This window comes from Ylistrum balloti, unplaced genomic scaffold (genome assembly GCF_031769215.1).
Source record: "Ylistrum balloti isolate Yb309-2 unplaced genomic scaffold, AGI_CSIRO_Ybal_v1 Utg369882, whole genome shotgun sequence".
Classification (NCBI taxonomy): domain Eukaryota; kingdom Metazoa; phylum Mollusca; class Bivalvia; order Pectinida; family Pectinidae; genus Ylistrum; species Ylistrum balloti.
The window spans coordinates 478,134-504,107 of NW_026782019.1; the positions used below are offsets into that span (position 1 = coordinate 478,134).

A 25,974-nucleotide genomic window follows, 5' to 3' on the forward strand; every position below is an offset into this window, starting at 1 on the left:
GAGATCGGGGTATCTCAGTCTCTTCAGAATAGTCGTAGGCGCGAGAAAAATATTTATTACCTGTAACTGAGCGAGATCGGGGTATCTCAGTCTCTTCAGAATAGTAGTAGGCGCGAGAAAAATATCTATTACCTGTAACTGAGCGAGATCGGGGTATCTCAGTCTCTTCAGAATAGTATCTATTACCTGTAACTGAGCGAGATCGGGGTACCTCAGTCTCTTCAGAATAGTAGTAGGCGCGAGAAAAATATCTATTACCTGTAACTGAGCGAGATCGGGGTACCTCAGTCTCTTCAGAATAGTAGTAGGCGCGAGAAAAATATCTATTACCTGTAACTGAGCGAGATCGGGATATCTCAGTCTCTTCAGAATAGTAGTAGGCGCGAGAAAAATATCTATTACCTGTAACTGAGCGAGGTCGGGGTACCTCAGTCTCTTCAGAATAGTAGTAGGCGCGAGAAAAATATCTATTACCTGTAACTGAGCGAGATCGGGGTATCTCAGTCTCTTCAGAATAGTAGTAGGCGCGAGAAAAATATCTATTACCTGTAACTGAGCGAGATCGGGGCCTCTTGCTAACGCCTCGGTTGGGATTATGTTTCAGGATCTAAGCCCTCGACTGAGAGCCCAATCTAGCTCAGTTTCAGCTAACAGATTTTATTAATGTGTCACTCTGGTGTAGGATTAGAAAAAAAATGCATGATATCGGTGTAAGACTGTCTTGGTTTAAGACTAGTTATAGACAATGCTGAAGACAAGCTTACAGCAGTAGCATGTACCACATCCCTGGGGTTTCAGTGGACTTTCAGCGTAGAAAACACGATAATCCACTGCTTCACAAACACGCATCTGGACCGGATGTGAACTGTCTACCTCATCAAAAATTGCCTCTTCAACTGACGTCCATTTATGACATTTCCATTCACCTAAATGCCAAACAGCCATTGTGAATCGCAACAACTAACTTTCACTGCATGTGCACAATTGTCATATCAACGACGTATAACGCTAAAAGATATGCTTGCAAATAGTCACGATTTAAGACACAAAAGTAGATGTTGATTTGACTTTCCTCAACCAGGGACAACTTCAATAGTGTTTGAAATGATATAAAAATGAAAAATAGTACAATGGCACTAGTTGTATTCATCCAAGAAATATTGGATGTTTATTTCTAATCGGTTTTATCTTAAGATTTCAAAGAATACTCACTTTTGAGGTAAGTCAAACATAGGTATCCCTCGTCCGAATTCGGGAAACATCTATCGTTCGTGGCACAATTATGCCCATCACAGCTTTCACTCAGAAACTGTCATAACAAAACACATTACATAAAATTTGCAACAGATCTTAAGTAATTAATTCCATGCTCATGATAATAAAACCATTTTTATCGATGTTGTTACTCTGTACGGTACGAATCAAACTTAATCGTATATACTTTAACTTTCTCTACCGAAATATAAGGTACATTCAAGCGAATTCATTTCTATTCGAAGTAATCGCTATCTGTATATATCTATATTGTAACATGTTATTCCCCAAAAACACGAGAATTGCATAAAAACATATCCATCTAGACAATACAGGCTATATTGAAATTCACACAACACCGCTACGAGGACGCCAAGCGTGTCAATGACCCAATACACTGCCATTACTACCAGCCAGCCGCGACTCTCCTCAAAAGACACCATTTTGTGTTCTACAAAGGGAGACCACTCCGAAAACAAAAACCGTGTCAATGTAAATGGACAAGTTAATACGCAAAATTTTCACCGCTAGTCGCTTTGTTATTTTTACTTCGCATACAATTCCGTTCTTTTTTTACCTGTGTCTAATATTATTTGTAGCACCCAAACAATTAAAGTTTCATGTAATTAAAGAACGAGCATTGCGTCTTTTGTCAATTAAGAAATATTAGCATAACGATATTGATAGATGCGTTACGGGAAGGTTAACATAAATTTAAAAAAGCTTAAGTATTATTCAATAAGGCATACGAAGGTAATTTAATTGCATAAAAACATATCCATCTAGACAATACAGGCTATATTGAAATTCACACAACACGTTCAAGTATCAATCTTCTCACTACACGTTCAAGTATCAATCTTCTCACTACACGTTCAAGTATCAAACTTCACACTACACGTTCAACTATCAAACTTCACACTACACGTTCAAGTATCAAACTTCTCACAACACGTTCAACTATCAAACTTCACACTACACGTTCAAGTATCAAACTTCACACAACACGTTCAAGTATCAAACTTCACACTACACGTTCAACTATCAAACGTCACACTACACGTTCAATTATCAAACTTCACACTACACGTTCAAGTATCAAACTTCACACTACATGTTCAAGTATCAAACTTCACACTACACGTTCAAGTATCAAACTTCACACAACACGTTCAACTATCAAACTTCACACTACACGTTCAAGTATCAAACTTCACACAACACGTTCAACTATCAAACTTCACAATACACGTTCAAGTATCAAACTTCACAATACACGTTCAAGTATCAAACTTCACAATACACGTTCAAGTATCAAACTTCACAATACACGTTCAAGTATCAAACTTCACAATACACGTTCAAGTATCAAACTTCACACTACATGTTCAAGTATCAAACTTCACAATACACGTTCAAGTATCAAACTTCACACTACACGTTCAAGTATCAAACTTCACACTACATGTTCAAGTATCAAACTTCACAATACACGTTCAAGTATCAAACTTCACACTACACGTTCAAGTATCAAACTTCACACTACACGTTCAAGTATCAAACTTCACAATACACGTTCAAGTATCAAACTTCACAATACACGTTCAAGTATCAAACTTCACAATACACGTTCAAGTATCAAACTTCACAGTACACGTTCAAGTATCAAACTTCACACTACATGTTCAACTATCAAACTTCACAATACACGTTCAAGTATCAAACTTCACACTACACGTTCAAGTATCAAACTTCACACTACACGTTCAAGTATCAAACTTCACAATACACGTTCAAGTATCAAACTTCACACTACACGTTCAAGTATCAAACTTCACAATACACGTTCAAGTATCAATCTTCACAATACACGTTCAAGTATCAAACTTCACACTACACGTTCAATTATCAAACTTCACACTACACGTTCAAGTATCAAACTTCACAATACACGTTCAAGTATCAAACTTCACAATACACGTTCAAGTATCAATCTTCACAATACACGTTCAAGTATCAAACTTCACACTACACGTTCAAGTATCAAACTTCACACTACACGTTCAAGTATCAAACTTCACACTACACGTTCAAGTATCAAACTTCACACTACACGTTCAAGTATCAAACTTCACACTACACGTTCAAGTATCAAACTTCACAATACACGTTCAAGTATCAAACTTCACAATACACGTTCAAGTATCAAACTTCACACTACACGTTCAAGTATCAAACTTCACACTACACGTTCAAGTATCAAACTTCACACTACACGTTCAAGTATCATATATAGAAAGGTCATACGGTGTAATATTAATTTCATTCTTCAAGTATTCGAAAAAATAATAAATATGGATCTGGATCGCTTGCTCTGGTTTGACATGCAGTTGAATTTACTGGCTGCCAATGCTGTTCATTTGCAGCAAAAGATGAAACAGCGTAAGAAATAAGTATGGAGGCGTATGTGGATCAAGCCCTGGCTTCTCAGACTGCCACTCTACGGCCAGTATGAAAAATTAACGGCTGAAATGACCTCAGAAGATGCCAGTGGGTACAGGAATTTCCTGAGGATTGACCCGGACACATTTCAAGAAATGCTTGCTAGAGTTGGGCCAAGAATTAAAAAACAAGATACATTTTGGAGGAAGGCACTAGAACCTGGGTAAAAGCTTGCTATAACTCTGTGTTATTTAGCTACAGGTAACAGTAACAAGTCTCTGCAATATGGTTTTAGGGTTGTCTATAATACCATTTCCATTCTCATCATTGAGGTTTTTGAAGCAATAATAGAGGCATATTCGGCTGAAGTTACGGTTTGCCCAACATCGGCGGAAGGTTGGCAGGGAGTGGCAGAAAGACTTCACAAAAATGGAACTTCCCCCATCGTGTAGGGCTCATTGATGGCAAGCATATTGCACTTAAATGCCCAAAAAATGCTAGCTCACACTATTATATCTATAAAGGTGTTCATTCCATCGTCCTCATGGCATTAGTCGCTGCTGATTATAAATTTCTCTATGTCGATATTGAAGTTAGTGGTGCAGGTTCGGATGTTGGAGTCTTTAGTGAGACAGAACTGAAAGATGCTCTTGAAAATTGAGCTATTGGACTACCAGAACCAGAACTCCTACCAAACGATGACCTACCCATGTCTTATTTCGTTGTTGGGGATGACGAACTGTCAATACACCACTTGCAGTTTTAGTGGACAAATTGTATCTTTTGATATTTCGTTTTTTAGGTTGGAAGATATTATCTGTTTCGAGAGTGAAGAGAGAGTGACGGTTTTCAAAGACGTGCATTGCTCCCCTGTTCATATTGACCGTAGGTAAATCGTGTACATCCGTATAGAAACCGTAGTCTTTCCGGCATCTACGGGAATATACGGTATTGATACCGGTGGTGTCCGTACTTGCTGCGTGATCACACCGTGACTGAAGGTGTAGCTTCCGGGCACAAACCGGGTATAATCTGTAGACATCCGAGGTCGTCTTCTCTCCACTTCGTGCCCGAAAAGAAAACTCAAACCCGCAAATACTCATTTGCCGTACTAGCCCGTCACGAATTAGTGCAGTAGGCGTTTAATAATACATGGTGTAGAAAATACATTGTACGTACGAATCTCACTCCGACAGACGTGACGCAAACGTCCCTAACGCACACACTCCTCACCCACGAGAGCGTCCTAGACACTCCATACTCACCTCCCATCACAGAATGTATCGCGCGCCCAGGAAAAACCGGAGATAATCCCCGGAAACCTGTGTCCAACGGGGCTGGAATCGATTACCTCCAATTGCAATACGTTCTCCGGGCCGACACAAGGACCGGTGTCGAAAAAAAAAAAAAAAATAATAAAAACAATCGTTCTACCGGAGCGCCACTAACACAATATCAGCCAATCACACTCCCACTAAGCATACCCAGACTTCCAGATTTCCTCGCCAGGAATGCAAGCATAAAATAGCAAGACTAGAAAACGGAGCAAACCAACTACATATAATAATACTGATAGGCACACTAACTAACTAAATTAACTGGACTGCACTGCTAGACGGAGAGCTAGAGAATGACTATTCACCCGCGCACCCACCCTTACCTGGGCATACGCACGTGCTCTACGTGCCTGAGAAGACGAACTATTCCCGCTATACTACCGAAACGCGGGAATATTTAAGTCTTCTCTCCACTTCGTGCCCGAAAAGAAAACTCAAACCCGCAAATACTCATTTGCCGTACTAGCCCGTCACGAATTAGAGAATTAACAAAGAAAGGGCAAGGGGGTTGTGGTTGGGGAATACCTAACCGCCTTTGAATAATTGATCAAATAACCATATTAATTACAAACCTAACTTCTGTGTTACCAGTAAACGAGACTCCAAAGAGTCAGCGACATAACCATCCTTGCTAGATTCGCCTTTCCAGCGGCCATGCCTCCTGAAACATCGATCGTTCACTCCGTTGTTGGCGGCCACTGTGGCGCCCCCTGCTCTGAGCGAGTGTAAACCAAAATTTGTATCATTGGAAACTAGTTTCAACCTTTTCATGACAGCTTGCCTAGCCCCTGTGTAACTAAGTGGCTTATTTTTGTTAATAAGCTTACAACCCTGACCGGAACGATAAACTTGCTTAAACAAAAAATGATCCGAACTTAAGTCAATTTTTGATAACTCAACATACCTTGATAACATGGTGTACGGACAAGCTACAGTCGAACCTTTACTGATGACCACTTGACTACCAAAGCGATATTTGTCTGTTTTACTTTTCCTGATATTGAGCGTTAAATGCCCCTCGAAAAACTGAACATCAGAGCAACGCAAACTACTGAGCTCGTTAAAACGTAAAAAACCGGAAAACCCTAACAAAATCATGGCAAGATCTCTCACTACCAACAAGTCATTCTCATTCAAAAACATTCCACACAAATTGATCAAAATGTCAGTCGTGACCGGTTCCTTTTTGCAAACAGGATTTTTAGCCTCTCGTTTGGAAAATTCAATTAAGTTCTGTACGAATGAGTTTGTTGTAGGGTCGATGTGTCCGTTAAGATTGTGCACCCATTTGATAGCATATACTGCAGACGACACCACTGCGTAAGTCCCTCCCTTTTCCAATAAAGAATTTAAATATAATGCCACGTGTATGGGATTTGCCGGGATAGACGAAAAACCATGTCCGGAAATGAAATGTTCCCATTTCGCGAAAGCTCCATAGTACTTGGTGCCTGTGTTGACACTCCTGCTTAGTAAAAGTCTGCCAGCCATACCCTCGGTCAGAGCGTGCAGATCGGAACCCTCCGTTACCCCAGAAGCTTTGACGGCATCGCTGATCGACTTCCTCAGTCCTATGCCTGTAACAATAAACACAGTAAAACAATGCTCAGTATGGTATGAACATGTGTAAGTTTTCAATGTCTAAAGTCTAACCGGAGGGCCAACATGTCGAAACCCAAAATACTGGCTCCGAAACATCCATTGTTCCCCCTCCCCCTCAGTGTGACTTTTCTACTGGGCAGTATACGATAATCTACTATGAAAGAATCGAAAGCCCCATCCTTAGGACACAATAAGTGCCAGTATGCCGCGCTCCTCCAATGGGGGACAATTATGGTCCCATAAGCTCCTTCGTCCCTCATTTTGCTAACCACACCGCAAACGAGTCTAGGGGGAGGTACTAACCAGTTGTTGACTCCCTGCCATCTTACCGTGAAAGCATCGACTGCCTCTGTACCCGGGCACCACCACTTGGAATTAAAACGCACACATTTGCTGTTATAATCTGTCGCGAACCGGTCGATTTGATGTGGACCCCATAATAACTGACACTCCTCAAAAACCCATGACTGCACCGACCAATCGTCACAGTCTTTACATCTACTCAAGTAATCGGCGGTACTGTTACTAATCCTTGGTAGCCACTGTGTACTAACGCCCGTGTTATTATAATCCAACACCTCGTTAATCTCACGTGCGACCCTCTGTAGGTCTGGCTTCCTGCTACCAGTTTTCACTATGGAACAAACGTTTCTGTTATCTGTTAACAGTTTTACCTGCTTACCTTTGACCATATCGACCTTAGCCAACAACACCCTTTTGACTGCTTCTAACTCTCTCCAAGTTGAGCTATACCTTTTCTCCCGTTCATCCCATGTTCCCAACGCGACATGTTTATCCATGTGGTAAAGATCCCTTACTGTAGGAAGAGAGCGATCCAAAACGCTTACCTCGCTGCCCTGCAGACCAATCACGTCACTCACTGGGCCACCTACTAGTCCTCCCGTGGGACTAATACTGCTACCGTAGCAAAACCCGGGTCTCGGAGACCCCCTAACACCCTGGGTGCTGTTGCATTGACCAAGAAACTCGAACGTTTGACCCCATTTTGTTCCATCATGATCATGGCCTAAATATATCCGGGGTCGGACCTCACAAGCCCCCTGGGGGTGTTGAAAAACATCTGTACCATGTACCGTTACAAAGTCCCCCTGGGGGATTACACCTTGGTAACATTTGCTTGCACCTGTCTCGATACTGTTTGTATCGTGTATGTATGTGCACCCGTTGACACCTTGCGTCACTCCAACATGCTCACACCTGCCTGATGTGTCCACATATTGAACATAACCCCCGTATCCCTCACCGGATGCATCAGTACAAAGTATGGCGTCACAGACTAGGTGTTGCTTTAACTGTGAACCCTTATCGTTCAGTGCCTTTACGTTAGACAACCAAAATTGGATCTCGTCTAGAGCTCCCGACGTGAACAAAACACGCGCATTCCAACTGGCTCTAGCCAATACACACCTGTACAACTCCCGTGTACGTAGTCTAGCCACGTGACCGACAACACCTTGCATTGATATGACCTGACCTACTATGCCCGCTATGTACCTGGCCGAGAGCAAAGGCAGGTCTTTCTGTTTGACATGTGTCATCGTATTGGTCAGCCAATACAAAAGCCGCTCGACACGACCCGACGTGACCCTGACCACGCCTTCTCCCATCGACCACGTGTAACCTAACCACGTGACATGCTGGGAAGCTACCCAATTGGACTTCTCCTCGGCTATGAGAAAACCGTAATCGATCAATGCCTGTCTGACATACCTACTGGACTCGTTAGCCCCGCCCTCTGTCTCGTGACCTCCAATACCGTCGTCCAAATACATGACCAATTTGTGACCTAATAAACGGATAGATTTGACCACCTCCCTTAGAACCTTGGTAAACACGTAACCAGCAGTAGAGATACCAAACGGTAACACATTGAAAACAAACTGGCGTGTTTTGCCTTCCACTTCAAACTCAAAACCGAGAAATTGCCTGTGCTCTTCAAAAATTTCGATATGGTGGTAAGCAGACTTCAAATCAAAAGTGAACAAAAAATCTCCTGGCTGGAAAACATCCCGTGCTACCCTTGCATCGTCGTATTTAAACTTGAATTTATGCAAAAAAGGGTTTATGTGCCTGCAATCCAAAACTAGGCGGGGCTTACCTGATTGATTGAAAGCTACAGTGAGCGGATTTATGACCGCGGGCTCTGACGAAACTTCCGACACACAACCTAACCGTAAAAGCTTAGTTATCTCCCCCACGACAAAATCGGGGTTATCTTTTGCGGTTTTGTTATTTGACAAAGACACCCTTGGTGGAATTTCGTGAAAAGGAATTTTATAACCTCTCTCGATGATAGATTGTACTACTTCAATGGTACCTTGGTCTGCCCAATACTGGCTCTTACCCTTCAAGCGCCCCACTGGCGAAGTATCACATGTGACACGTGGAGCGTCCTGTGTCGCCCCTACCTTACCTGCGTCCTGCTTCGCCGATACTTTTTCATGCATATCAAATAAAGAACCACTTATCTTATATCCGGATACAGCCGAGGCGACTCCTTTGATTTCCGGACACTCTTGTCGCCAATGTCCGGCCTTTCCACACCCAAAGCATGTACCGGGCTTGGTCCCGCCCCGTGGGAAAGGACCTGTTCTGTCGGTCGTAGTAGCGGCGTTTGTCTGGCTCCTGGACACAAAAGTCTCTCTTTGATAAGGGTTGAAACGCTGTCTTCCCCTGCTGGACTTTAACTTTTCCGCCTTTGCCTTTTTAACTGCCTTGGAGCTGGCCCTGTCGATTTTCCTTTCATCGTCGGAGTCCGACGCTATAGGATTTGCTACATACTCATCGACGGTTTTCCAGCCTGCTTCAGAACTGTCCGCCAACTTAATTAGCTTGTTGCGATAGTCTATAAGCGACATACCCTCCTGTATCTTAAGCCTGGCGGTGTCCATGTCCGTACTGACGGCCTGCGCGGCGTCCAATAATTTCCCGCGCACTTTGGTATTGAACTTGTACTGTTCCTCGCAACTTCTCTTTTTGAATTTGTAGGTATCCGTACACTGAATTGTTTCTTGTATCTTGTTTAAAGATGCCTCAGAATTTTCACACATTTTTCTCTCAAACGAGCTCAACTTTTGTGAAATTAATGTATCCAAATGCCCGAGTATTTCGTTTTGTGACTTTCCAACCGCAGCCTGTATCTGGTCCGACAGTGTGCATAATGATAGAAACTATGATACTAAATTAACTGGACTGCACTGCTAGACGGAGAGCTAGAGAATGACTATTCACCCGCACACCCACCCTTACCTGGGCATACGCACGTGCTCTACGTGCCTGTGAAGACGAACTATTCCCGCTATACTACCGAAACGCGGGAATATTTAATTCTCGCGTTAAAGGATAAAAAAGTAAGTGTACATCTGATATGGACATGTACCGCATCAATGTTTATTAAAAATATTACAGGTTTTTATACTAAAAAGGTATTTTCTCTTCTTTAAACACACAGTTTTTAAACTAGTTGCAATATTTATTCAAACCGGAATGTGCAATGTTATTTCAGAATTACTTTGGCAATTTTATAGAATGATATTTTCATGAATGATTGCAAAAAATTAAGTTATGTGATAAACACAATCTTTCATTCTTTTCTATTTGGTGTGAAATTCAAGGAATTATACATATACTTTCTCTAGTCTATGGTGTAAAACGGTGGTATATTTTCATTAAATCATATCACTGTAACAAGACGTTTTGAGAAAATTATTGAGAGTTGTTTTACAAAATAACAATAATTTTTCGCAAAATTATTCAAGTTATTTGATAAAAATGGTACACACGATGGACAGACAGTACATGGAACAGCTGTATACGTTGTTAAAAGAGTGATTTAATGCTTGGCAGGGAAAACTGAAATATTTTTTCAATTACATGTTAAAGATTTTCTTTTTCATTAAAAAAGTATCTTCATACATTCTCACCCTAAAACTGTTCCTAACATACATAGTTGTTTCCTTTATCACCACAAAATATGGCCTCTTAGGAAACAAATTTACAGTGTGTTGAATAATGCTGTAATCAGGGTTTAAAAAAAATCAGTGACCGAAAGGGGTAACTTTATACACACAGCTAGCAAAATGCTTTTTTCTCCAGTCAAGCGGAACCTACAGATGAAATGTGAAATAGTCTTTCAACTATCTCAAGTCATTTCATTTTTCCGCTCAGAAGTAATTAAAGAAAGTAGTAAAGAGAAGGAATTTGGAACAGATGATCATCTTGCACCTAACCAGTATAGTTTCAGCTGTCAAAAAGCAAACCAAATCAAGGTAAATTTGGACGGGACTAGGTCGAATTATAGAACTACTGGTCATATGTGCGCTTTAATATTTCTATAAAGATATCGATTGAAGTTTTTATTTGCATGTCCGATGAACTTTCTGAATGTTTACCTGGTAGGGTATTAAGAACTATAAATGGGTATTTTAACACATATACAGATCCATTGATATATTGCATCATTAGTTTTAAATTGTGAAATATCGACAGCTGCTTAACATTTCTGGTCATTTGGTGTCTTTGCATTACATCATAGCATGCACACTATATAATGTAAAAAGATATCGATTGAAGTTTTTATTTGCATATCTTATGAACTTTCTGAATGTTTACCTGGTAGGGTAGTAAGAACTATGAATAGGTATTTGAACACATATACAGATCCATGAATATATTCCATTGTTTGTTTTAAATTGTGAAATATCGACAGCTGCTCAACATTTCCGGCCATTTGGTTTTTAGCAGTGCTTGTTTCCCATAATTCATGTCAAACAACTTGCTCTTCTTATATAGTAAAATAATTACTGTCTGTGCATCACATCGTAGCATGCACACTATATAATGTACTTTCCCTTAACAAATAACTCGACATTATAAATGTTGTCAGCCCATATCTTCGATAATTGAATTCAATTTGTTTTAATGTTTTTGTTTTGGCAACAAAATATCACAACTGCGTTGTATTATTCACGTATAAGGATGCATGGCATTTATTAGGGGGAAAGTGGCCAGGACTAGCATCGCTTTTGAATAATCAAAACATTAGACTCTGTCTGATACTAATAGGTAACAGATTCCACAGTCCAATTGCAGAAGGAAATAAAGGTTCTCTAGAAAACGTCTATTGTGAGATAAGGCATAATTTTCTGAGTTTCGAAGAGCATAGTGAAAGTTATCTAAAAAGTTACGAGAAACGATTTTTTCTGTTAATATTATTTATACAAAGGAATAACAAGTAACGGCCATATAATATCGATAACTGGGGATTTCGTATCTCAACAGAGGATTTACTTTTTTCATTGAACATTTATTGACATATATAATCATAATTCATTATTTAATCTAATAATTTATCTGATATTCCACAGCTAGCTAATTTCAGCTCCAGTCCTCCATACCAAACCCTATCCAAAATCCTTACATGTCACAAAACACGAAACACATAGGTCGATTTGTTTTCAAGATTGACACATAAATCATGATACATTTCAATGAGCTTATGAACAGTAGATTGTCTTTGTTGAAAACTGAAATGTATGTATGAGAGAAATACCTTGCGGGTAATTATTTATTTCAAATATTTGAAGTATTATCCCCCTATTTCAGTGTAGGCAACATAAAGCAAGTTTCATTGTCTCGAGAAAGATATATCTTCCGAGAGATGCGGAAATTAAAGATGGAGAGTATGCTACTGCATCGACAATGATTTTTTAGCATCGTTTGATTTATAGTGTAAAAAAAAGTTTAAGAATGCCTAAATGTCATTAATAGTGGAAAGAATGTCCGTGACATTAAAGTCGGTTCGGAATTCAACAACTTGAACTTCAATGTCGATATGGTCAGTAGTAGATATGGATATGGACATTAATGTCGTATTCCATTTCCATGTTTAGGTATCGGCTAATTTGAATAGTCTGTGGAGAAGTTATCAAAAGTTTGTTTACGTCCGTATAAAAAAAAGTTATTTTGTCCTGTTTTAAAAAGACTATTAACATTATTGGTAAAATGATTAGGAGTGCGATTGGAATTTTATTTATGAAGATGTCTGTTACTTCATATAATTTCGCGTTTCGTCTCTAGCTGTTTCATCTGCATTAGGTCTGATTGTAACTAATTATTTATGAAGATGTCTGTTACTTCACATAATTTCGCGTTTCATCTCTAGCTGTTTCATCTGCATTAGGTCTGATTGTAACTAATTATTTATGAAGATGTCTGTTACTTCACATAATTTCGCGTTTCATCTCTAGCTGTTTCATTTGCATTAGGTCTGATTGTAACTAATTTTGAATTTGTAAAAATTTCGTACATCTCGTCCTGGTAATGTTATTCTAACTTTGTGTAAAAAACTGATTATTTTTATATTATGATTAAAACCGGAGTTCAGGTTTTTGTTTGTTGTCTTGCAACTGTTCGTGATGTACTCGTATCCCACTTAGCTAAGTGTGTACAGGATATCCCTTAAGTCACTGAACTTATTTCATGTTACATCCATAGCATTACATCATCACATTCTATACATATTCATGTATCGGCAGTCAAAGATCAAGATTTAAGATAAAATTCCACACATGTCAACTTTGAAATAAAAAAAATTGTGAAGGAGATATGTCCAGAAACCACGACAGATTAGTTCAAAATTTACAGGCCATGAGTGGGTGATATAGTCTTCGTAAGTTTCTGCTCGGGTTACATTGTACCCATGTAAGTATTCATAGTGTTGTTGTTACGATGCATTTGGTATAGGAAAGTCAAGAATGAATGTCCATGATATATGGATATTAAAACACATTCACGATCGGTAACTGATAAAATATATTTTGACCATATTGCCATGGCAGAATTGAAAATGAATCTGGACAAATTCTGTCATCACCTAACAATGAATCTCAGCTTCTAGCTGTCCTACCAATCATGGAATGAAGGCTACACGACTTTACAGTTCTGATCGAATCGATAAGAACCGACGACAGTTTTATCGCAAGTATTAAAAACAAGCAGGAGTATATCTGCCGAATAATTGATCACATTGCTGTTGATGCTGTGCGCTTTCAGGGGATGTTCCTATTCATCATGCTATGCATTATCAAATGTGCTGTAAGGGCTATTCATTATCTCATAGCTTTAACTGAGACTGTATAAAACGTACAAACGGTTAAAAGGTGCTTTCGGCCGTGTGAGTGCATCTGGAAGTCGTCGAGCCCCTTGGAAGTCACTTGTGTGAGTCCTATAAATCATACAACGCATTACCTACTGTGCGATATGGACTGTTTATGATCTCATGGCTTTAATTAACAATGTACAAAATTTATAAACGATTAAAACGTTAAGGTGCTTTCGGCCGTGTGTGTGCACCTAGAAGTCGTCGAGCCCCTTGGGAGTCACTTATTTGAGTCCATATTGATGTCGCGTTACATAAAAGTAATCGGATGTGCCTTCCCATAAACCGTTCATAATATTGATCGAAAGTGAACTTGTGCCTTCCTACGTATCCCCGTATATACACCATGATCAAACATATACAACAATGACCTATCCTGTGAAATTTTACTAGGGCGATTGCATAGCTATCAGTAGATATATAGCCCATCTACCTGTTCATTTGTACAGTTCAGTACCCTAACCTTCAGTACTCATGACCATGACACGTTTATATCACGATGTCACATTCCAGCTATGCACCATAAACGAATATTGACTGCATCTGTAATCAGGATTATAACAAAGGTCATTATGAGAGGTCAATCTGGACTGACCTTTCACTCCTTAGACGGCCGCCCACCATTCATTTTGGATATATTTGTCAAACTTTTGTAATTTGTGGTTTACTTATATTTAGACACGAGTATGATTGATTATTTCTTGTGATTTAAAAATAAACTTCCAAATTGTGTTCTAAATAAGCTGGTCCTTATATAACAACGACACTGCTAACCGTTGACTTTACAGCCATGGATACTAAAGATGCATTGCGTGCGGGTCTGAGGTCAACACCAAAGTATCTCCCAGTATGGTACCGCTATGACAAAGCAGGATCCGTCTATAACGACAGATGCCTCATGGAAAACACCTTCTATTACTTCTACAAGTCCGAGATATCTATCCTCGCTAATAACATTAAGGTATTTATAAAACGTGACGTGATCCATTCTCGAATACTACTGTGATCTGGTTTTGAAATATCGGAAAAACCTAGAGGGAGATTCAGTTATGTGAAGGAAGAATAATCACCAGGAATATGGAAGTAAATCAATATAACTTAACCTTTTAATTATTTCTATTCAAGTCAGTTTTTTCTCTCTTCTTGTATGGTCATCTTATTTTTTATCGCAGCAAAATAAATATAAGGTTCGACAGTGTATTGCTACTGTAATAAGTTACAGAAGTTTTTCATTAGGAGATAATACCTGACCTTGCCGAGGCTCCACATCTTGTTGACATGGGCAGTGGGAACAGCGAGAAGACCAGAGGATTTATTGACGCATTGCTCCAAAAGCATGGCCATATTCAATACCTCCCGGTTGATATATCCGAAGGTAAATATTTGCCAATGAATTCTGAATTATTGATTTCACTGTTGTAACTATGAAATGGTGTTGAGGTGCCCAAATATTCTTTTCGTCTTAAATAGGCATGATCGATATATTTGTTTATGCATCAAACACACTTGAGTAGTAGAATACCAGCTGCTTCTGCAGCCATCTATGTACGTCTTTAAATGATTAAGTACATCACAAAATCGATAGAAACATTGAGGAGAAATTGCTCTTATCTAACATGTCGATAATATGACTCCTAGACGGAAGCTCTGTTTATTGATCACTGACATTTGACTGGCGTGCAGCAACTCGCAGTAACCGGCAATTTTACGACTGTTTGAAATTTGGTTAATGTATTACTGTTCCAGTTTTAACAAAAAAAAGTTATACATTGTGTTATATCAGTTTATACTATAAAACTTCTGATTTCGCAGTTTTTACAGTTCTTTCATCTGATTTGTTTATCATACAAAGTTTTTAAAATCTATTTTTGTGTCAATGTCAACATTACATAAATAGTGTGCAATCAATATATGGCACGAGTGAGTTGGTCTGATTGAAACAACTGACCTCATGTTTTTCATTATCAGTGGAGGCTTTAGGTACAGAGCGACAGATTGGCTCCTAACTACATGTACAGTGTCCATGTTTTGATATTTCATTTCAAAATAATATGTACATAACATTTAGAAATTTTTGAATTGCAAACATAGTATAAAACATCCACATTCCAAAGATATTTCTGCTTTTATTCGACAGTTTTATTGCAACAGGTCAGCGAAGATAATATATAGCTTAACTTAAGCAGAAATAATTGTGAACGTATACTTATGTAATTTTACGTAATATCGATATTAAGTCTATTGTACGTTTTAGCAATTTGTACCAAGCAATATTCAATGCTGAAACACAATTCCATCATCTGAACATATACATGTTGCTGTATTTTCAGAATTTCTCTCCAGCGTGTCAGATCAGATATCTGAGATTTACGGAAGCAAGTTAACCATTAAAAGCGTACCTGGAGATTATGACATAGGGATAGAGAAACTGAGGTAAAACAGCAGATAGTCATAATGAATAAAATTATAGATTGTGCAGAGCAAAGATTTGTTACTGGCGATCTAAAGATAAATAAGAATCGACAATCTTTAGTTTCCAAAGAGAACGTAATGCCTTCCTGTTCATGTTCAGGTAGGCGGCGTTAGGATAAACGCATTTTTATACACAAATACTTAATAGACCGATTATCGTTTAAGGAAATTTCCTCTTATTCTTTCCTGCTGATAAAGCATACTAATTCATACACTCGGCTAAATACATCAATATCTCACGGTAAATCGATGTTGTTATATGCCCATGAAATACAATTGCTATTCCTATGTCTTTAATATACCGTATACCGGACTTTTTTCGCCCCAGGGTATTTTGGCGCTTGTACCAGGGCGAATTACTCCTTGAGAGAAACCTTTATTTTATATTTGGTATACATACTACATGTCAATGTTTCAATCTACACAGTATGCTGATCTCAAAGACTATCTATTCAGAATTATGAAAAAATATAGATCTCCAGAAAGACGTCACAGACAGTACCTTCAATTCATAAATGATGCAACGTATTTTTCAGTTGGTATAATTTTCATGATATGTTAATGAATTCTGAAGATAGCCCAAACGTGGCTTCTATTTTTTTGGGTTGATGCAATTGTAAGACATCGATAGTGGAGAAATGTATTGTAACGACATGCTAAAATGTGTAATCGAAATGTGAAGAGAATACGTTTTCCCCGCTTCAAGTGATTTTGTCGGTAAAAATCGATAAAGACGATAACAATTACGGTAGTCTATGTGATATTCTCTATCAAGGTGTCAACTTTAGTTAACGATATGAAATATGAAATCATATCACATGGTATTGTCTCCTACTATAACTGGATGATTAAAGAAAAGAATGCTACATAAATGTCAATATCGATTTGAAAGAAACTACGGAGGAGTCTGCCAAAATGATCTCTTTTCGATGTCTCTCTACGATGTCTTGTTTTATCAATCTACTTTAGTGAATTAAGAAATACCTTTACAATTGTGAGATAGACAAGATGAATTTTGGGTATGTACACAAACACCAATATGAAATACACTTATGACAGATACTCAATGCAGAGAAATATTTTAGCCTTTTCATATGCCTCTACATACTTTCTGACCTAAAACGATCGCCAACTTTAATATATTAATATACTATTTTATATAATATATTATTATATTAATGATTTGAACTGATCTACCTTTTCCTTAGTGGTATGCCAGGGATAAAGTTAATCACGTGGCTTGGAGGAGGATTCCAAAACCAGTCTTACGAGGACCAAGTGCGTCGTCTTAAACTATTATCAAACGTTATGACAGGTATGTAGACTCTTTGATGTATGAAAATAATATCAGTTGATTACAAAGCTCAGGATGTTTTTGTAAATGTCGTCATGGGTAGCTTAGTACCCATCGTACCGAAATAAAGTTTTAGATGATAGTGAATGAATACTGTTCTCCATTAAACCCTGCCAATGATGTCGATTCTTTTGAAATACACAGTCCCTCCGAATTAGTTACAATCATTTGCTCAGTAATTTCTATTACTTTTTATGGATATTCATGATATATATGTGTTGAAAGTTTTGTTCAAGTTTCACTTGAAATGATATTTATAAAGCTTGTTGTTGAAATAAATGATAGCTCGAAAGAATCGATATCATACGGTTATATGAACTAAATTAGTGTAACATAATAGCTTAATGATCGGTAATCGGTACATTTACTGGAAGCTGCAATACATAGCCAATGTCTTTATGGTCATGTTATAAATATGACATCATACGATACTGGTGTTGTAGATGGGATTGGTATATCAGTAGTAGCTTCGAGAGGTTCGAAAGGGGTATTTTGACATACCTTTCATAAAGTGTGTTGTTGATTGGATTAACATTCCAGCAGTAGCTTGAAGAAGGTTGCAAAGGGGTATTTTAATCAATATCAATTTTATACAAATTCATACATGACAAAGGGGTTGAACATCAGACAAAGCATATTACAGTCCTCTCGAACACATGACATTTACACTGGGACAAGACAAAATATGTTAACATAAAATATTGTCATTAGCTGATAATAATAATAGTGATAATGCTTGGGAAGAAATTCCTATATACCTGACGGTGGCATTATCTAATCTTAAAAACTGTTTTGGTTACATTTTGAAATATATCTATTGAAGTAAAAACTATATATTGTTTATCACTAGACTATATATTTGATCTTAGTTGTTTTAGTCTACAACGATTTCTTAAATGGCAGCATTAATAGCTCGATATCACTATACATCACACGGCAATAGCATAGTGATCTATTTATATTCACAGAGGAATGTCGACTCATCATAAGTCTGGATATTACAGACGATAAAGAGCAGATAGAAAATGCATACCTTGACCCTACAGGTTTGTCATTATCTTTATATGTGTGTGTGTGTTTTTTTTTTTTTTTTTTTTTGCAATTAATTTTTCACCTTATCTCCCACACAGATTATATTCTAATGCTATCATTGTTTTACGTTCATCAAAATGCTTGTTTTATACAAGTATATCCATTAACGTTCAACACCTGCTCATAATGAATGATTTTTTTTCAATGGAATGGAAAATATATACTGCAAGATAACATTTACACAATAATTATGTATTATCAATTTTGAATTATTTTGGTATATCAGGAATCTCGGCGGACCTGTACCGCAATGCGATAAATCGCTTGAATAGGGAGTATGGCAGTTCTATAAACACAGCCACTTTAGTTCTTGAGGCAGAGTACATACACAATGACAGGCCTGAGGAAACAAGCTACGTCACTCTCTGTGGGGTATCCCAAGAAAAACGAACCCATGATATACGTATGTATTTTACATTTTAATGATTTCTTGATATATCTGAATGTCATTTCGTATCGTCGAAACTTATATTCATCAAAGGAAACATTACCTATATCAGTCAATTGATTTTGTTGTTAAAGGCAAAACATAGTTTTGATTGCACGGTGTCCTGCTAATTAATTTTGCTCAGATATTGCGATCGTACTGCATGTCATTTGCTACAATGAAATATTTCAAATTACCAACGGAGTTTTAACGGATATTCCGATTGAGTATCATCTTTATAAAAGGCTTGAAAATCACATGATTTTATCGATTTTGAGAATTACTTACATAAATAAAATATTTTATTTTTCATTAAAGAAGAAATCAAACGCTGGTATTTGACAGTGTATAAGTAAAATTTTTAATTATATTCAGAATATCAATTTCCTAGAGTTTAAAGATGTTAATAATCTTGTGTGTTGCAGCTGGACTAGGTATAACTATAAATCTGGAGAAGGATGAACGATTTTATTTACATGAAGGTAAAGGTCTAAGCTGTAAGTACAGTATAAAACAGATTCAGACACTAGGTTTATGTGGCGGGCTACACTTGGAACATTACTGGACGGACACATCCAATCACGTGGCAGTATGCTGCTTTTCCACTAAGAAAAACTCATGACAATATATTAAGTCTTATATCAACTAAGCAAATTAATTAAAAATATGTACTGTGCAATTGTGTTCTGTCCATTTATTTATGAATGTGTTCCCGTTACCCTCCTGATATAGGCATATCATATGGTTAACTTACGGACGGATTCCATTATGCGGGTTCTGAAGGTGAACTTACATACTCTTTTCATCGTTGAACATAGGAGTCTATGTTTGAAACCATCATGCCTGAACATTCCCTCTGATGAATTGTCTTTCAATAACAAGAAATCCATTGACCATATCCATCGTAAATACTCATCAGACATGAAAACCAAACGTCACGACAGATTTTTCTACATCAACCGAGTACCTCGATCGTTTCCCAAAGGGTAACCCGCTTCCATCAATCTGTATGATAAGCATGATTTTTTCATTTTTTCCATCGTAAAAGCTGCAGACATGCATCCCCATCTATGGTGTATACATTTCGCAGTTGATTCGATATTCAAGGTTTGTTGCTAATATCACGATTTTCCTGCAATATATCAGTAACTGACGGGCAAAATGGGTTTCGAGAGTTGCTGGTTGATAAAGATTGTAGGGAAATTTTATGATCATCATCATGATTTCGTTGGGAATATATGTAATCTATATTTCCTTGTGTGATATGAAATTGAAGGCGTTTGATGGTCGTTAGTATGTCCTTTCTTGTGTTTATATTTTACCATAGTGTGATTTAATTTGAATTTGTATTAAATTCTGGTTATATTCGATATTTTCTTGCTGTTCATGTAAAGAGGTCCTATTTCGATAATGTATTTATATGATTCTTTAAAATTGAAAATAACCGTGACAAGGTTTAAGCTAATTTATCACATATCACAATCAAGTTAAACCGATCAACATAATTGCGTTGAAAGTTGAATTGAAGACATCCATATCCGTTTTGATTAAGTATTCGAACAAACTGTTGAATAGGAAATCAAATGTCTTTAAAACCAGAATGAGATTTCTACATGATAACATATAGATGCCTACATCTAGAGTTGTATCGTTTAGAAACAAACGCGAAGCGAGAACAGGAACCAGAGGGAACAGAAACCGAGGATTAAAGTGTACAGAAAGCAAGGTGATGTATGCACTAGAGACTAGGTAACTAGGAAAACAAGGTTAAAAGTATACATAAAAAAATCCGTATAGTGGATGTGCACAAAAACCAAAGTTTATGCTTACATCAAGTTTGTGGCAAGACCTAAAACCTAGGATATATAATAAGCAGGCTAAACGTGAGAGCTGAAAACTAAGCACATTTAAAAGTGAAAATTGAGTACAACGTATAAAAGCAACCGAGTATAATGTTTTTTTTTTGTTGACAACAACAATGAAGATTAATATAATAAAAACAAAATACTTCCATACTACTTTGTGATAAAGTCCAAATTTTTAACGAAAAAGATATTTAGTTGATAAGTTGCACACATGCTAAAGGAGGAAATTTTCCAGTATTCAATCAGTTTCAAATGAAAATAGAAATGTATATGAAAAGATTAAAATGAGACTTCAGTAAATTATCTCCATCAATATAATATTTCATATTATTTCATATAGCAACATTTTGATATTATGAAGTTACTTATGTAAAGGTCATTGACAGAAATGTCAACTTTAATCATATTTTGATGTCATTGAATGCCACGATTAACTTATAACAAACGCGTACATGATTTGTGATTGTGAAAAAAAATATAAGGAAACTACAAGTAAATACAAACATGTCAACATAACGATCGGTGTGGCCATGGGTGATATTTTTGTTTATCAGATTACCCCATTATAAAGGCTTTAGTTAAAATTTAAAAAGTAAATCTTTGCTAAAATTAGTCTTGTCTTGTTGAAGTGGACAATGTGTGGTTTCGTTTTTTCAGAATAATATTTTTTAATAATAGTTTTGTGTTGGAGGTTACTATTTGGGCAGTCTCGAATCTCTGTCTACGCACCAAAAACTAGCTTTACAGGAATTGAAATTTTAATAGTGTTTATATGTGGTCATGTTGTGAAGGATTTCTGGGTTGAAATTTGCTGAAATGTAAGTTAGTTACCAAGAAAGTGTTGATGATTTTAAGACTTGTGTTCAGAAATAAGTTTCTTCTATAAAGTTGAAGTGTTAGGTTGGAATTAGCAATATTTCTGCGTTTTTTAAAAGCTTTTTTGGAGTTGGTAACCATGGCAATTACTTGTCAGAAATTAGAGGAAAACTTACGCAAATTTTAACTCTCTGCTATTACTGTAGTTCTTATATTAGATATATGTACACATGTAAGGATGTATTTTTCAAAGGCAAACTGCTATACCTGAAAATCTCAATCATGACCAATGATTTCAGAAAAAATGCAAATTAACTGTTTCCTGCTACCTAAAACTTCAACATAATTTTCATCAACTTGCCTCTTTTGAAACCATGTGTTACGGGTTTGTCTGTCAATGGACGGCTTCTTGCGTAAAAATAATGATACTTTCAGCTTCGTATGAAAACACGTCTCAGCCAGCTGAGGCGCACAGTTAGTTCCCATAGCTAGGCCAATAGTCTGTTGGAGAGTCTTTCCACAAAATGCAACTACCACCGAAATAAACGTAGTCAAGTCATATAACAATTATGAAGCCATGATATTATGCCAAATTCAACAGTAGTGGCATGACATTTGCAGCTCTTATAAATATCATTAAAGATAAAAGAAAAAAGAAAAAAGATGAGGAAAGTAACTTATTCGTAGATGAATAGTTTAAATTACAGCTCTTTTATACCGTCTTATATTGAAGACATGTCACTGATGTGACAGGGATTTAGTGAGGATTTACGACATGTTATTGTAGTAAAGTTAAGATATTGCAAAAGCATATTTGTTATAACAAAATGCATAAAATTCGATTTAAATTAAATTTTGAGATTCTTGATGCTTTGGAGACGACTGAGAAAAATACAAACAAATGTCTAAAGCCAACCTCGGAGATGTGCTAAACCAAATACAAGATAATGGTAAATATAGTATAGTTGGCTGTCTCTTAACGTCTTAAGTATGGAAACATGACACTGAAAGCGACCTTATTTTATCACGGTTATCTTTCGAATCTTCGAATAGTGCAAGATTATAGCGCAATAGGTCAGTAATAATACAGCTGTGTTTACACTACGTGCAGTTGAAATAAGCTCAGGGATGTATTTATTCTTCATAACGTATATTTTATTAACGGCTTTACTCGTCGATGCAAACATCGATCCAAATATGGAAAGTCTACAAAATCAGATTATCTCATTAGAACGAATGGTTCAACAAATTAGTGGCCAGCTCACCGATCTTAATCTGCAACATACACAATTGGAACGTAAACACTTCATACTTTTAGATGAATTAAGAACTCTAAGGTAAGCCTGTATATCGATAATTTACTCAATCTTGTATATTACCGTTATATTGTTGTTCTCTCTTTCTGAAGTGTTTTTTTGTTTGCAATATCTACACTTGATGATGCAGCAAACTTTTTTAAAAATGGTTTTTCATTTCTAACAATAGAGTTGAGCGATGCAGGGACGAGTATGTTAAGCCTAGAAATACCGCAGAGAGTAAACAACAGAAACGTTTATGTGAGTAAGCTATCAGAATAAATGTCTTTTTTAAACATGTCTTAAATGTTAAGCTATTAGACAAAAATTTTGACATTTTGTCGTTAAAAAGTGAATTGATTTAAGTCATGTTATAATGGTCTTCCTTCGACACCCTAATTAGGACGTTTATCATCGGCATCACTCTCTGTTTCTGTAACTGTATTCATTGTTTTTTTGCAGTAACTCAAGGGCAGAAAGGGGACAAAGGTGATAGAGGTGAACGGGGACCTAAAGGAAACCCAGGAACATCGGGATTTAACGGAGATGATGGATTTAATGGTAATCGTCTCATATATGTCAAAGCAGGATGGTATTTAAGATATTGACGTTCAAACGTTATCATTTATTTCGGCATTGGAATATGCATGGCAGAAATGCCCTTGAGACCTTATCTCATTTGTGTTCTGTGTGATATATGTTGATAATACAGTTATTACACAGTTCTTTTCTTAAATTGTCCCACTGGGTGTGGTCCGAATGACAAGAAAAATAATAACAAGCAATATTTGGTAGGATATTATATTTATATGAAATTCTGACATTTTTCAAAATCAAGCACCATGAACTGTCCGTACAATTTAATTTTTCATTCCATAATGACCAAGATTTTGTCAGAATGAATAAATATTACGATGCTCTATAAACCCTAAGCACTTGCTGACACTACTGATATTGAGTGGTTTTCTGCTGGGGTCAGATGAATACTGATAATCTTATTAATTACTAATTAGTGGTCTTCAAATACATTAAGAAGAATAGTGTTTAGTTTGATTTAAAAAAATAGAGTTTATTATAGTTTAGAGAAACCACAGCGAAAGAATTGTAGAATTACCGGACACTCTTCCAGATATCGAATACCACTGTAAAATATACTTAATGATACATACATTACTTATGTTTTCAATCTCTGAATTTCATATAGTTAATACTATTTCAGGTGATAAAGGGATGAAAGGGGACAAAGGCAGCATAGGCGCAAAGGGTGCACCAGGCCCTAAAGGTGAACCAGGATCGTTAATATAATTGTACAGATATATTCATCTGATGCATCTTTGATAAGATAACTAAGCATTTCTATCACTAAATATATGTTATAATACGATATTTGTCATCATCCAATTATCAATGGTTCCGCTCTTAATTTATCTGATTAAGAATAGTGAAAAAAAACAAGCATACGGATTAAAAATATAGATATAAAAGGTGTTATTTACTTGTGTGACTTTTATTTAATGCTAGGCCCCAGTCGAATCGTTGCACGGTTCAGAATTTACATACCTACACCTGACATACTTATTTTGAGATATATGAAAAGTGCAAAATATATAATTATTGGCTTAGTGCTCATCCCCACTCCATGTTTTGTCATTTTACTGATCACTTAAGATTTTCCTCATTAGCCGCCGAAGGTTTCTACTCTTAGAAAGGCGAAACACCAGTGTGATGCAGTTTAAATTCTCAGTTAATATTGTTATTATTTTTTTTTTACAATCTTTTGACATGTTTATACTTAACGTTTAGTCCCTTATTATCACTGACGTGTCCTTGTAGGCCAAAACCTGTAATTCTGTGTTATACTTATCAAAGTCTAAATTTGTATTGAAAGGTGCTATTCACTTGCACGTCTTTTGAGATTGCAGTTGGTGGACACTGATGGCGGACCGGATGTAAATAGTAGCATAAATATACACATACTTGACTAAACTGATTGAATTTTTGGTAAAGTGCGGATTTTGACATTTATTTCGACCAATTCAGGTGTTCCTTATTCGCCTCCTATATCTTTGATAACTAGTTTCGTTTTTGTAGGACACATTGGCCCCAGGGGAAATAAAGGGGAACCAGGTCAAGCTCAATCAGGTAATGCCATAGACTAAACTTTCGTAGCCAATATTTTTCTATCAATTTAAAGATCTTACAAAGGAAAACAAATAAGAATATTCTTTAACTCAATAAGTAGATACTATTCTATATCATGAGTAATATTTCCTCTATTTCGTTAATTTCTATCAAGATCACGAAATTACAATCCATTCAAATTAAACAATATTGTTTAAAATGAAAATCGCAAAATGACCAACGAAAATAACCAACTAAACGGTAACTTCTCACAATTTTTTAGAAATGAAGTCAATGAATATGTAAATATTTTAATATTTTCTTTAAGGAACGAAAGAGGCTTTTTCCTACAAGAATATTGACAGCATAACTTTGGACAGATCGCCTACTATTTTGACGTTTAATCGCACAGATTTAAGTTCTACGGAAGGCTACGATCCCAGTACAGGCATATTCCAATGTACAGTTACCGGCACTTACGTCGTCACATGGTCTATAGAAGTGGAACAAAACTCAGCGGTACGGTCATATTTATATAGAAATGGAAAGACAATGAGCTTTCTATCTGTAACTTCTCCACTATTATCGTCTAGCAGTGGTTCTCAGTTCATCCTTCTACACCTTGACGAAAACGACAGACTCAATATTGAGGCACAGTCTATTTTGAGAGATCAAGGAATCATTACTCACTCTACATTTGCAGCATTTCTACTGTAG

At 36.9% G+C, this 25,974-nt stretch overlaps 2 protein-coding genes across 2 annotated transcripts; both read left to right on the top strand.

Moving 5' to 3' along the window:
- Window positions 1–14,605: 14,605 nt before the first annotated feature.
- LOC132546269 (histidine N-alpha-methyltransferase-like) lies at window positions 14,606–19,782 on the top strand. The gene is made up of 7 exons (XM_060209980.1): window positions 14,606–14,776; window positions 15,052–15,190; window positions 16,146–16,248; window positions 17,496–17,602; window positions 18,610–18,687; window positions 18,960–19,136; window positions 19,586–19,782. Exons 1-7 carry the CDS (start codon window positions 14,606–14,608, stop codon window positions 19,780–19,782), a joined length of 972 nt encoding a protein of 323 aa, XP_060065963.1.
- A 3,256-nt stretch (window positions 19,783–23,038) lies between these two features.
- On the top strand, window positions 23,039–25,974 carry LOC132546270 (otolin-1-like). The gene is made up of 5 exons (XM_060209982.1): window positions 23,039–23,178; window positions 23,327–23,397; window positions 23,599–23,697; window positions 24,356–24,418; window positions 25,586–25,974. The coding sequence occupies exons 1-5, from the start codon at window positions 23,039–23,041 to the stop codon at window positions 25,972–25,974; spliced, it is 762 nt and encodes a 253-aa protein (XP_060065965.1).

Bases quoted from the DNA above. Each gene is read 5' to 3' on its own strand.
- LOC132546269 (XM_060209980.1), top strand. From the start codon at position 14,606: ATGGATACTAAAGATGCATTGCGTGCGGGTCTGAGGTCAACACCAAAG. The intron at 18,688-18,959 runs GTTTGTCATTAT...TTGGTATATCAG, and splicing joins TGCATACCTTGACCCTACAG to GAATCTCGGCGGACCTGTAC. The intron at 19,137-19,585 runs GTATGTATTTTA...TGTGTGTTGCAG, and splicing joins AAAACGAACCCATGATATAC to CTGGACTAGGTATAACTATA.
- LOC132546270 (XM_060209982.1), top strand. From the start codon at position 23,039: ATGGAAAGTCTACAAAATCAGATTATCTCATTAGAACGAATGGTTCAA. The intron at 23,698-24,355 runs GTAATCGTCTCA...ATACTATTTCAG, and splicing joins CGGAGATGATGGATTTAATG to GTGATAAAGGGATGAAAGGG. The intron at 24,419-25,585 runs GTGAACCAGGAT...ATTTTCTTTAAG, and splicing joins GGGTGCACCAGGCCCTAAAG to GAACGAAAGAGGCTTTTTCC.